The sequence below is a fragment of the Triplophysa dalaica genome, chromosome 8, assembly GCF_015846415.1.
Source record: "Triplophysa dalaica isolate WHDGS20190420 chromosome 8, ASM1584641v1, whole genome shotgun sequence".
NCBI classification, from domain to species: Eukaryota; Metazoa; Chordata; class Actinopteri; order Cypriniformes; family Nemacheilidae; genus Triplophysa; species Triplophysa dalaica.
In genome coordinates this window covers 2,593,942-2,607,357 of record NC_079549.1, presented here as the reverse complement: position 1 = coordinate 2,607,357, position 13,416 = coordinate 2,593,942, and the positions used below count along the sequence as shown (strand labels likewise).

Genomic DNA, 13,416 nt, shown 5'->3' with positions numbered 1-13,416 from the left:
ACCGAGCAGCTGCTGTAGTGAGGAAGCGCAGATTCTGTTTGTGGTTTGTCATAAGGTCAATTTGAGGTCAACAACTCGACTAAGATCAGTACAAGCCACTATCTGGTGTTCATGGGGGAATATGTTGCATGCTTTATTCACTGTGAATTACGGAATGACCTAATGAGACATTTGTAAAAATGCATTAAAGGTTGTAGAAATTAATTTAGATCAATTTTATGAGAAATGTTTAAATTCTTATTCATTTCAAATCTGAGCTCAATTTGTGATGTTTGTGAGACCTATGGGATGGATTTCTCAGAAGAAATGCACAGGTTACTTTTCATTTGCTCTCTTTTGAAGCTCAGTGATGTCTAAGAGAAATTATTGAGATTACAGAGATCTGATCTGTGGTTTTCTTTCCTATGGGTCATTTATCCTTGTTTTGAATGGATAGTTCTTAAATGAAAATTCTCTCATTATTTACTCACTCTCAGGTTGTACCAAACCTGTATGCATTTATATTTTCTGATGAATACAAAAGACGATATTTGCAAGTATTTATTTTCAGTAAATTGTGGATGAGATTTGTTTGGTTACTGACATTCTTCCAAATATCTTCCTATGTGTTTACCAGAACAAAGACATTTTTACAGGTTTTGAACAATCTGACAGTGAGTGGATGACGACAGAATTGTAATTTTTTAGGTGAACTATCCCTTTGACGTTCATCTGGAATAAGTGTGACTCAATGATGTTCCTGTTTGATTGTGTGACAGATCTGTCGAACATGCAAGTCTCCATAACCGATATAAATGAGTAGAATTCAGATCTTTCATCCCGTTCTTCCTCTCCTCACTCTCTTTCACATTTATAAATACAAATCTCTCCACTCATTATCTGTGGAGTGGCTGATCTCCAGGCAGAAGAACAGTGGGATAGAGCCGTGGATGGATGTGTTTTCATGTCTCCTAAGCTGTCCTCTGAGCACCCGCTGCTTCTCTGCTATCTTCTGGAGTTTTGGGTATTGCAGATAAGATTCTCAAATATCCAGAGGAAGAAAAGCAGCTATTTAGCCCAGTAAACTGCTTTTCCTCTGGTGCCAGCCAGGTGCTTAATAAAGCCAGGAGTTATAAAGCGAGACGGTCACTGGGCTTACGGAGGTGTGTGAATGGGAGCATGCTGGGTAATTATATGACGTGTGTTCATGTGGCGCTTTAGTTAAGCCATTATGTGGCTGCCTTTACAGATACATGTTCATATTTTTAAGATCTTAAACACATTCTGTGTGATAAAAACACTCATGTTCCTTACATCTTGAAGATTCTCGTTTCTGCACTGCACACTTACTCCTTATCTCTATGAACTTAATAAGACAAGTGTGTGTGTGTGTGTGTGTGGAGAGATAAGCAAAAGGTTGCATCCCAATTTGCATAATATAAGTATCAGGATACGTTTGCTCTAAATCCTAGTATGTTTAAAAAATCACATGGAAATAGCAGATTCACCGTTCAGAAATTATATTTTGCATCCGTTCAGGCTTTTGGCTTCTATTACCAACATCCACCTGCACTGCAGAATCAGGACAAGACTTTTTCTTTTGAAATGATGTTGTAGAAAATGGTGGAGGCTATAAAAGCTCAGGCTGTTAACAGATTTTAAATCTGTGAACCTTTAATTGAATAAAAACATTAATTTCTATATTCATGTTTAACAGTTTGATAACATAAAACATCCCGACACATCCCAGGATCTTAAGGTCGACAGAAATGATCTTAGTGTCAGTTCTACACTGTACACAAGGTCTTGTGATTTAAGTAATGAATTTTTTCTTTTCAAATGGTGAGTTAATCAATTAAAGTTAACATTGCAAATATTAAAGTATGAAATAAATGTTTATAAGTGTTACAAGTGCTTTAAAGGTAATCTGTTACACCACTATACTATCAAATATTTTCCTTTAGAACCTGATGATTTTGCATTTATTTTTCTTGCCCTTTTTTGCCCTTATCTGTACAATGATTTTTTAAGTTCATCTTCCTCCGTGGAGTGTAGGGTTGAGATTTGAACACTAGGGGTCCGTCATGAGGGTTAATCTGCACCATCACACAGCATCTTGGGCTTGATTATTCATGACATGTGGCTTTTAATTCATTGATGTCTGTAGCATAACATAAAGTACATCATTCATTCATTAGTTCTGGTTGTTTTGAGAAGTATTTCAGTTAACAGGTCATGTTTAAATATGTTTAAAGTTGGTTGATTGAACGTTTATGATTGGTTGTTTATTGCTAAACAACTCACTGTAACATTGTAGCACTATAAAAAACTCAACTTAAAAATGTAATGTGGCGTTATTCTCAGATACAGTTTAAAACAATTGTGAACTCGGGACTAACTGTAGTCAGATCCTGAACAATACTTGCAATGCAAATGACCTCATTAAGTCTTAATAATGTTACGACTCGCAGAAAGATTGACATGAACGTGTAATGTCATATTAATATTCAGCATTCAGCACACCTACATCCTCTGCTAAAGTACTAAACTGTCTTAAGTCGGCGGTCTTGATATCTGGTTTGGGTTTGGGGTCAGACTGCCCATGTGGTGCTGTTTTGTCAGAGGAAATGGATTATATTTGCATGAACAAATTCCCCTAAAGCCAGAGCTCTTGTGTGGATTCTGGGGTTCAGTTTGTTTAGCTTGGCAATGTCGTAGAAAACTCCATGGGGCTTTTTACTGCCGGCCTGTGGCCACACTGCACGTATATGATCCTCTGTATGGCCTCGAGTGGATTTGCATCGAACATCTGTGTGTCAGAACAGAACCGTACGGTCTTCTGGTTACTGTCAGCTCGAGATTTGCTCTGATGGTCTCTGGAGAGGAACTGCTGGGGTTTTTGCTGTGGAGGAAATTGTGGAGGCCAGAAGTGATTTTGGAGCAGTTTGTACATATGGACTGCATGAGTCGAGTCAGACCGCTATATTGACATTTTAATAAAAAAATTCAATTATTCCAGGTGGACTCTAGAAAATATGGTCCTAAATCAAAGCTTCTGTTCAATGTCATACGTGTATAACTAAACCTTAAAGTACCTTTCAAAAAGGATGAAGCACTTTTTAAACTTAGCCTGACCTCGGGGCAGCGTGGACCGTGTTAAGGCGATAAATTCCGACTGTGATATTGGGTCTTAGTCACACCACACGAACCCGCTGGACCCTCTCCAGATTAAAGCGGCCCAGGAAGAAGAACCCAAAGCCCTTTACAGTGGACAGATCTATTGTACGTCTCAAACGCTGGGCTCACACTGCCGCCGGTTAAACATGGCACAGGGAGACGAGGTGGGGAAGAGCGTCTTACACTGGAACAATCTCATTTGCCCGCTTACCGAGTTGAATTTCAAGTACAGATCACATTTATTTAAAAGAGTAGAGAGCATCAAAATAAGAAAAAGATGAAGTACGAGCCAGGAGATATGAAGAAGCTTTCCTCAGCAGAAGTCAGCTCTTGTAGACTGCTGTCTGACAACTTTGATTGTCCCCTGTGCCGACAGCTTGTCCCCTGGCTTCACACACACACGCGCTCGGATGAAAGGCGTCATAGCGAAGCGGGGATCGCTTTATAATCCAGGCCACAATGACTTTTCTGGTCAATAGAATAGCAATACAAGTGGCAGCTTGGGTTTCTGAGAGATTCTTGCTGGGTTAATTTTCAAAGTGAACGCACGGATGCCAAGACAGGCCTTTCTCTCTCTTTCTTTCGTTCGTTGGGCAGCTTGTGTCAAAAGCACATGTGAGGAGAGATGCTGAGTGTCATCCTTTCTCACCGGCTTGTGATTTAACAGACTGATTGACCTGATGGAAACACACACACACACGTTTGGTTTTCATGTTTTATAGACAGTTTCATCTTAACAACATAAACATACGTTACTGCACTTTTGTGACCCCAACTTAACATCGGGTACACATCAACAAACAATAGAGTGCCTGTAGATCATACAAATGAATATAAACATAAATTAAATAAAATATAAATAGTTATAATACACTATAGCCAAACACAAACCAGAAGCTAACTGGAAGTCAGGCGCACACATGTCCGATGAAACGGTCTATGGCTCCACTTGTAAAAATAAAGGTGCAATAATAAAAGAAATAAAAGAAATAAAATTTATTTTGTATTTAATATATATTTATTAATATTTTATAGTTTAGTAATCCAATAAATGACATCAAAACTGCTCAACAGTTATTGGGAATAAAAGTTACAAGTCTTAATTTCAGTGCAAAAATGTCTAATAACTGCTTTAACTCGCGAGTATAACACCACATCATTTCAGATACATGATGGTCAAAGATTTGCAAATGCAATTTGTTATATTGATTATTTACAAAGTACATTTACCATGAGAGATTTTGTGTTTAAATCCTTCAAAATTGAACATTTCTATAGAGAGAAGCCACAGAAAGAGAGGTTTGGACCTTAGGTTTAGCTATGGGGGTTTGTTATAGCTTTTTTTTTTAATATGGCGAATATTTTTTGTAGTTTGTAGTTTAATGTCAAATATTTTAACAACCCACAGTATAAATGCAATGTACAAAGTTTGTACGTTAAGCGTTTTATAACTCATAGACAACAATTTTAAAGAAAACGTTTATTAGCTCATCAGCTTGATCGTAGATATATTGGTTATAAAGATAAAGCTATAAAGCTAAATTTGGGCCTCCAAGGGTTTTAAAGCGTTTAACCTTTCTTAAAGCAAAGTCACAACGTTGGTTCCCAAATTTAGCTCCCTGGTCCTTATATTAGTACATTAAAGGGGTGATATGTCTCGGCTGTAACAAATATTATGGTTTGTTTTAGATGTAATGTAATGTGTATACACGCTTTAAATAAAAAAAACACTGTATTTTCCACATACCTTGCGTGTTTGTATCTCCTCTTTGCCCCGCCTCTCTGAAACGCGCAGATTTTTAACAAAGCTCATGGCTCTGAAAAGCGAGGTGTGCTATGATTGACCAGTTAACCAGTGCGTAGTGATTGGTTGAATATTGTAAGCGTGTGACGGAAGTTTAATGTCTCTTACCATATTTGGAACATCAGGTTCCTCTTCAATTGTACCTTACTTACGTATACATTTGGGCGGTCTTAGTCAAAAAATACCCTGAACTGACGTAGATTTGTGAGGGTGTGGTTACACAAGGCGTTTCAGGCAGATCTGGGTGAGCATTTGCTTTTAGATAGAATGCATATTTTGTTCCCACTCTTTTTTACGTGTCTAATACATGCATGGGCAACATCTTACACACAAAAAACAGGTATTCGTGCCATATGAATTTCTAGTTCCTCATTACATATTCAATAGTGTAATTAGATTACTGTACAAATGACTCTCTCCAAAAAGTATTAAATAACTTAATACTTATTGCTCTCTAAATCCTATATCAACCTGCATTAGTTAATTGATTCAAGGATAGAAATGAAACAGCTCTTATAATTCTTTCAAATAAATAATAAAAAACTATACATAAAGTAGTATTATTAAGTGACCAAAGTATTACAAATGTTAGAATTATAAATCAAAGCTTTGAATTTTGATGTCAATTCCACTACTGCACACATATATTACACACAGTGTTTAGTTTACTAACATCAGAAGTAGCAACAGATTTATTTTAGTAATCCTTCACTTTACTCTTTCAAGGTAGCATAAAAGTAAAGTACTTTTTTTACTTTACTTTCTCACATACCGTGCATGTATGTAATTTCCACATACATACACGGTATGTGGAAATTGACATTAACTAATTACTTAGTAACTTGTTACACCCAACACCGGTTTGAAACACCGGCGAACATGCGTCATGCTCCACCAGACGCAGCATCATCCAGCGCTGTGTCAGTGTTTTAACTGCAACAGAGACAACATACAGCAGCCCACACATCTCATCTCATCGGCAGGAGCGTGGGATTCCTGAGCTATAGTTAGATCTGAAACAACTCAATTAATCCCAGACAGATAAAGCAATTAAACGTGATCAGCTGTGAATGCTGGGATCTCATTCACACGAGAGGGTCATTACCAAACATGTGCGACAGTGGGAAGAGAAACGATAATTGTTTTTCTCACTCATTGTTTGTTTATTTGAGCCTGTGACCCGTTCTAATCTGTCATCTGGTGTATTACTGGAGCGCAGAGACTACAAGAACAACAGATGTTTCATTTCCCTGGATTCCAGCACACACACGCATGCACGCATGGTGCAGTTCAACGCGCCCTGCTTAATGTTTCTGCGGTGGGTATTTTTCTAAAGGTGTGTGGCACATCTGTGCTGCCATTGTTTATTCATGCGCCGGAGCCTTTGAAACGTGCTAAAATGCTTCCCACTCATTATAAAACTCCTGCCACCCATGGATTAGCACTTTGATGTCACCAATCCGGCTTCAAAGGCTCCTTCAGTACCATTAATCAGAGTTTAGTCTCTGAAGACCCAGCCAGGGAAAACATTTGGACATCTTGTGCAGAAACTTTTGAGGAGCTCAGACGGTGCTGCATATGCAACAGTAGAGTTTCATATCCTGAAGAAGTGAGTGTGTGTGTGTTTAAGATGGAGAAGAGGATGAAGGAGTGTTTTAAGACGGAGAGACATAGATGGGTGGCAGTGATGCTTCACTCTGGATTTTAACTTTCAGTTTTTGCTCATGAGGTCAACCAGGGATGCACTGACCCCGTGTATGTTGAGAGTTGAGCTAAGGCAGTGTTTTACATGTTCAGTTTGTAGTTTGGATCGGAGCACATTTTTGGAGCAGGTGCATGAGGTGTGTACCCGTCTGCCTGAGCACAACTGCAGCAGAATAAACTTCAGATGGTGGTTGAAGCTTTGCTTTAATCACATTATCCACATCTGTTAGTTCCACCTTTTTAGGGTTTATTGAGATGAAGTGCTAATGGCGCTTTTCCATTGCACGGTACGGCACAGTACAGCTCAATGTTTGTATTTTTTTTAATTAATCAAAGTTTATATTTGTGGCTGAAATAGGTTTTAAAACAATATTTATTATCATAGTTCTTCATATCCCTGTAATTGTGACGTCGGTATATTGTAACACCCCTTGTTAAAGCATGCGTCCTTTAGGCCGAGACACCCTGTTACACTCATTTTGTTGTTTTGAGATTATGCTTCAGAGAAAAAGGATTGATTTGTCTGTGTTTCATATTTTTCTCAACAGGTAACTTGGCCACTTCCAGAGCCAGAGTGACAGCAGCATCCAGATCTCTGCCTCCACAGCTGAACAGCGGACGCATTAAGGTCTGTATGCTCAGCGGTTGGTTCAAATTGTGAATAATGAAAATATTATCCAATAGCAATCGTATAAAACAGTTTAGTGCAGCTAGTTAAACATTTCAGGAGGTTCTGCAGCTTGACCTGTAACCAGATGCTCCATCACTGTGGGCACATCAATAACAAATTTGTGACAGAAAATGAAAATGAAAATAATGATCATCTCTAAAAAGTTAGAAGAACTAAGGCTTGTGAAGTAATTGTGTTTGCCAAAACTGCTTTGATCATTTTCACAAAATCACTGAAACATCATAGCAGTACAGATTTTATTATAATCCAGCAACATCATTGTGTTCTCTACCTTGAGCAAAGCATAAAAGGAATTAATTATATATGTATTTTATAGCTTTTTTATCAAATTCTCTTTACCGCAATTACGTCCTTATTTGTGCATTATTTGTTGTAATTTCATGAATTAAATTATTCTGAAAAAGCAATTGAATGTTCTTATAGATGTTCTCAAATGACAAAAATCTGAAAGAAATAGTGGAGAAAAGATGTCCATTTTTTATTATCACGCTTCTTAATATTTTTTAAATACTGTTTAAAAACACACAAAGATAGTTACATTTATTTTATATATTATTTTATATAACACATCTGCCAGCAAAATCACGTTTGCTTCTTTTCCCAACTTGTCTGATATGCTTTTCAGTTGATCTGTTCTTCAGTGATCTGTACTTTTGTCTGTTCTTTTATTCTTTTATATACTTTTATTCTTCCCTCTCAGTCTCCTAAATACCTGTTATAGGTACGTTTTTTTATAGGTTTCGTTTTTTCTTTCCACGTGTCCAAATATGAACACTTTACTTCCCAGGATGCCATAATTCTAATTCAACGTTCTGTGTGAATTCGTTACAGATGAATTAAAGGGGGCCAGTTCTGAATTTCCTGGTCCATACTTACTTCTAAAAGTGTCATCTCACTGCTTTTCTAGTGTAAAAGCTTTTTCTTATACTACAATCCCTTCTTGCTTGTTAAAATAAATATGAATCCACCTGCACTCTAAAAAAATATTTTTCAACTCAATTTTTTAGGTCAGTTAAAAATAATTAGGTTCAATTGACTCATAAAGCTAATTTGATTTAACTTAAAAAATGTAAGGCAGTTGAAATTGGTGTTTTTTTAACATTACAGTTGTAACAGGACTGTGAAGTGTCTTAGAAGTGTTTTTCTTTACTCCCCTCTGTTATTCAAACCTTCTTGCACCAAATCAGTCATAATTCAAATTAGTGTGAACATCTCACGCTGTTATGATTGGCCAGCCAAAAGAATCATTTTTGGGTCGGGCGCACTGGAGAAGGAGCTTTACATTGTAAATATAACAATCTATTAATTTTATTCTCTTTTTTTGAAGCAGGAAAAATAATTGTATTCATATAATATTATCATATAATAAAATCATATAATCAGTTTTACATTTTACAAGGTTAAAACCCACAGAACTGGTACAGACATTATTAGACATGGGTGCACAGAACCCAATTCATTTGTTCACGTTAATATTGCAGACACTTTAAATCAGTCACAGATGAGACACCGTACTAAGTTCTGCATGTAAGCTGTATGTAAGCTGAAGTGGGAAAGATGTCTTGTTAAAACACTTTGATTGTCCCACTCGTGTCTGCATGTCCATCCCTTCAGATACACACACATCTCTCATAAAGATCACACACACCTGTCTCTCCACAATCAGATGAAATAGAATATTAAGACTCAGTGTAGAATCACTTTAAATTATTTATTTTCTTCATATATTCATGAGATCTGTTTTAGGGATGGCTGTTACACACACACACACACTATTTGCATGAGGCTCATTTTATAAACCCATTTCTGCCGTATTAAACCATGCTGAGGAATCTTTACTTTCATCAGGATATATTAATGGAGCAATGTGGGGATTTTAGTGGCATCTAGTGGTGAAGCAGCGAATTGCAACCAACGGCTCACTCCGCCCCTCCCCACTCCCTTTCAAAGCACTATGGCAGCTCTCAAAGGATAAAGATGTTGTCCTTTTTGCATCTTGGAGATAGCGTAATTATGTACAGTAGAGCGTCCTGTACAGCAGTACATTTAGAGCCACCGTAGAAAGGGGACTCGCGCTGTATGTAGATAGACATAGCTCAGTCTAAGGTATTAAAGACATAACGCTTTGTTATGTACTGTATGGTATTTATACACCTCTGAAGACATAATTATGTTCATTATATTGCATTTCAAAAAATGACACACTGGACCTTGAAAGTGCTTGTTTTGTGTCTTTATAAAAATATCTGTAAATTCGTAATAAACGTATCTCAGCATCTAGATGTTTAGACATGTCATACATACAAAAGTCTAAGTCAAACGGCATTAAAGTAAAAAGGCATAAAACTTTCTGCAATGTGCTGCAGGTTTTTGGTGATTTCAGCTGTTTAAATTAGATGTAAAGTAGTCTACATGTTAATCTATGAAAAATGAGAGATAGACAAAGTCTCTCCCAGTCTAAATTAAATTTTATATACAGTACTAGTATAAGAAATATTTTACTGTGCTTTCATCCTTTACAGCCTTGTTTTCAATTTAATATCTTAAAGTCCCAGTGCAATTTAATATGACAATTCTTATTTTTTCATGAAATATTTCAGCGTTTATAGAAAATAGCTTTTCAATGAGGGTCATTTTCTTTTTTAAATTCAAGTACCCTCATAATCTTCTATCCATCTAAAATGACGTAAACTAGACAGTTTGGGCGAAGCATCCGTTAACTCCTCCCCTTCAACTCTCAGTCTGCTGCCAGTTTCAGTTCAAAATCAATGCAACAGCTGTTTTTACACATCCAATCAATTCGCAGTAAAAAACGGAAGCCACGCCCACTCCTATTCTCCTTTGAATTTCCTGTGTCAGAATACAGAATCGCAACTTCCGGTTCAAGGGGGCTTTAAGATAATTATCCCAGTGTGTTTTTACTTTAGGTTAATCAAAATCTCTGTCATTTATACTTAAGTGTTTGTAATATCTGTTTCATGAAATCATATAAAAATAGATGATATAAGACTGTTACACACGAACAGAAGGGTTACATATTAACTTTGTCCATGGGTGTGTGTTCTGTGCTCTTAGATGTGTGCGTCTGCATGTTGTGTAAGTTGGTGTGTTTTTGTGTGTTCAGGTGGACACCATGGAAATGATGCGTCATCCAGAAGAAACCACTAACATGCGGAGACAGACCGTGGCGTCATATTTCAGAGTGAGTTTAATTCTCACTAAATCTAAACATCTCAAGTTGAACAAACACATTAATTGTTTTGGGACCAATTTGTATATGATGAAACACAAGTCATAAATGAATCTTGGTTTCCTTCATAAAGCATTTATTAATGTGTTCATTAATGATTAATAAGTCATTTACAAATGCATTAGAAAGCAATTATAACTGTGTAAATAAAAAGGGGGATTCTAATGAAATACCTGCCAAATAGTGAGCCATTTTTAACTTGCATGCTATAAATGCTTAATAATATATAAATATATTGTTGTCGGCTGATAAATGTGACCCTGGACGACAAAACCAGTCTTATTTCTTTTTAAATCATCTGAAAGCTGAAAAAAGAAACTTTCTATTGATATATGGTTTGTTAGGATAGGACAATATGTGGTGGAACAACAACTGTTTACAAAGCTGGAATCTGAGGGTGCGAAATATTGAGAAAATCGCCTTTGAAGTTGTTCATCTGGGGCACTGTAGCAGGCCATCCACTCAAAAAACGAACGTTTTTATACATTAATGGTGGGAAGTTTATCAAATACCTTCATGGAACATGATCTTTACTCAATATCTTTATGATTTTTGAAAAATCTGTAATTTTTACCCCTACAATGTATTATTGGCGATAACTAAAAATATTCCCGTGCTACTTAAGACTGGTTTTGTTGTCCAGGGTCACAAATGGTCATTTTTAATGTTATCGGTATCGGATAATAAAATTTAGGCCGATATATATTACAGCCGATAAATTATGAATAATTTCCTCCGTTTAAACCACTTCAGATGCACACTGCTCACAGTTCAATACTTTCTGTCATAATCATTCACTTCTATTGGCAAAACATTGTTGATGCAGTATGTAGATATTTATGATATTTATGTGTTATTATGGGAACAAAAGCATATTGTTTGTAGCCGACTGATGTCTGAATGCTTTCTGTAGTGAGACCTGTTAGACTTGTGGCTACAGAGAAAATGTTTCTGGGTTGCTCTGGAAGAAAAACTTTCATTTGTTTATTAAATAAACATTATACCAGAAACGTTTAAAAGTAGGCTTGGTACATTCTATCCTGGTAAAAAAGTCACAGAAAATGTTATATTAAAATTTAGATACTGTATATCGGCCAATATATCGGTTACCGGCCTCCAATGTTGAAGAATTATTGATTATCTTTATCAGCCAAAATCGCATATCGTTGTATCCCTTTTTATGATTCGTTTGTACATGACTTATTAATCATTAATAAACACATTTACAAATGCTTTATAAAGGGAACCTTATTTTACCTACATTTTTGTTTTATATATCAGTACTCACTCATGGACCTGCTGTCTAAGATGGTGGGAGGCACACCTCATTTTGTCCGCTGTATCAAACCTAACGATGACCGCCAGGCCCTTCGCTTCAGTAAAGAGCGTGTGATGGTTCAGCTGCGCTACACCGGTATCCTAGAGACCGTCAACATCCGGCGGCAGGGCTACTCTCACCGGATTCCCATCCAGGAATTTGTCAACAGGTAAAGAACAGCTGCGGGTGATGTGACGCTCACAGAAAAAGCATCTCGCTCACCCCGCAGGGCCTGACAAACATCGAACATCAGACAAAACATGAGCAGCTAACAAGAGCAGAGAGAAGAGAGATTAAACACGGCAGCAAGAATGACACAATTCACAGGAACAAGAATGTCGAGTGGAAATAAATATTTCATAACCTACGGGCTCAAAGTCAGGTTGATGAATTAATTGAACCATTCCCTAAAAATGGGAAATGTTTTTTTTCGTACTTTCAAAATGTCCCATGGTTTCATTTTATTGAATGTTGCATCGCTGCAACTGCCCACACTTGGGTTTGGGATTTAAACTAAATGTTTGTCTCACATCAGCTGGGAATGTTTTTGTCTCAATAATGGCTGGAAATGTGCACCAACTGGAATTTAATAAATGCGATTATTATTAAGTGATTATTTTATACAGCAAGGACAAGAAACCACTCAGACGGTCTGCAAGTCCAGACTTCATCAGTTATGCAGTCAAGAATTACATTAGTCGGGTCGGACCACAGGAATGTTATTAGATTTAATTAGCCGGAGCTCTTGGGCTTTAGGAAAAGAGGGAAAAAGACAAGACGGACAGACAGTTAGAAAGATCAAAGACAGGAGACGAATCCATGAGCGCATATTGAATATACCCACCTCCTCTGGCACTCCCTAAAGCTCCTGGGAAACTCACATCGAAGGTTTGTTATCTATATATTTTGGCGGTTATGAAAGAAGACCGTAATTTCATCAATAATAGGTCTTTAACCCTCAGAGAATACAAGTGATAGTAAATTAGGCTCTGGTCGAGTAATTAGCGGTGAAGCGGTACTCTAAAGGGGAGGAGTGAAACCGGCGAAAGTTTCGCAGTACTGAGGAAATTCAAAGGCCAGATTTACTTTTTGGCTTGGGGAATCTCACTTTATTCTTCATGAACTTTTTGCTTCTTTCACAGTCTCTCTCGTGGCTGTGAGACGTTGGACATGTAGGTCATCTCTTTTACATAAGCATCCCGACAATTTCCCAGCGCTCTGAGGGGCCGCAAGCCTCTCTCCGACTTCTTCCCGTCATCCTTTTGATAACAGAAGTCTCCCGGTTATCCATGTTTTCCCCAGACCTTCCCGATAAGTTAACACAAGAAAGTGTGACCGTTCAGAGCCTGTTTGCATTAGTTGATCTAGAGAACGTCCCGGCTGATGTACGCTAAAACCCAGCTTCTGAAAAGATGGATTCAAATGTGAAGCTCCTCTGATGTTGCGAAGGAGAGCTCATTGTGTTTTCTGTCAGACATAACAGATATCAGAAG

The 13,416-nt window shown here is 37.3% G+C and overlaps 1 protein-coding gene across 1 annotated transcript in view; it reads left to right on the top strand.

Moving 5' to 3' along the window:
* Positions 1-13,416, top strand: part of myo3b (myosin IIIB) — a 79,885-nt gene that overhangs the window by 35,294 nt on the left and 31,175 nt on the right. Inside the window, exons 24-26 of the mRNA XM_056755059.1 lie at positions 7,213-7,292; positions 10,480-10,557; positions 11,887-12,092. Of these exons, the coding sequence (XP_056611037.1) occupies positions 7,213-7,292; positions 10,480-10,557; positions 11,887-12,092 (364 nt within the window). The remainder of the gene's footprint in view (positions 1-7,212; positions 7,293-10,479; positions 10,558-11,886; positions 12,093-13,416) is intronic.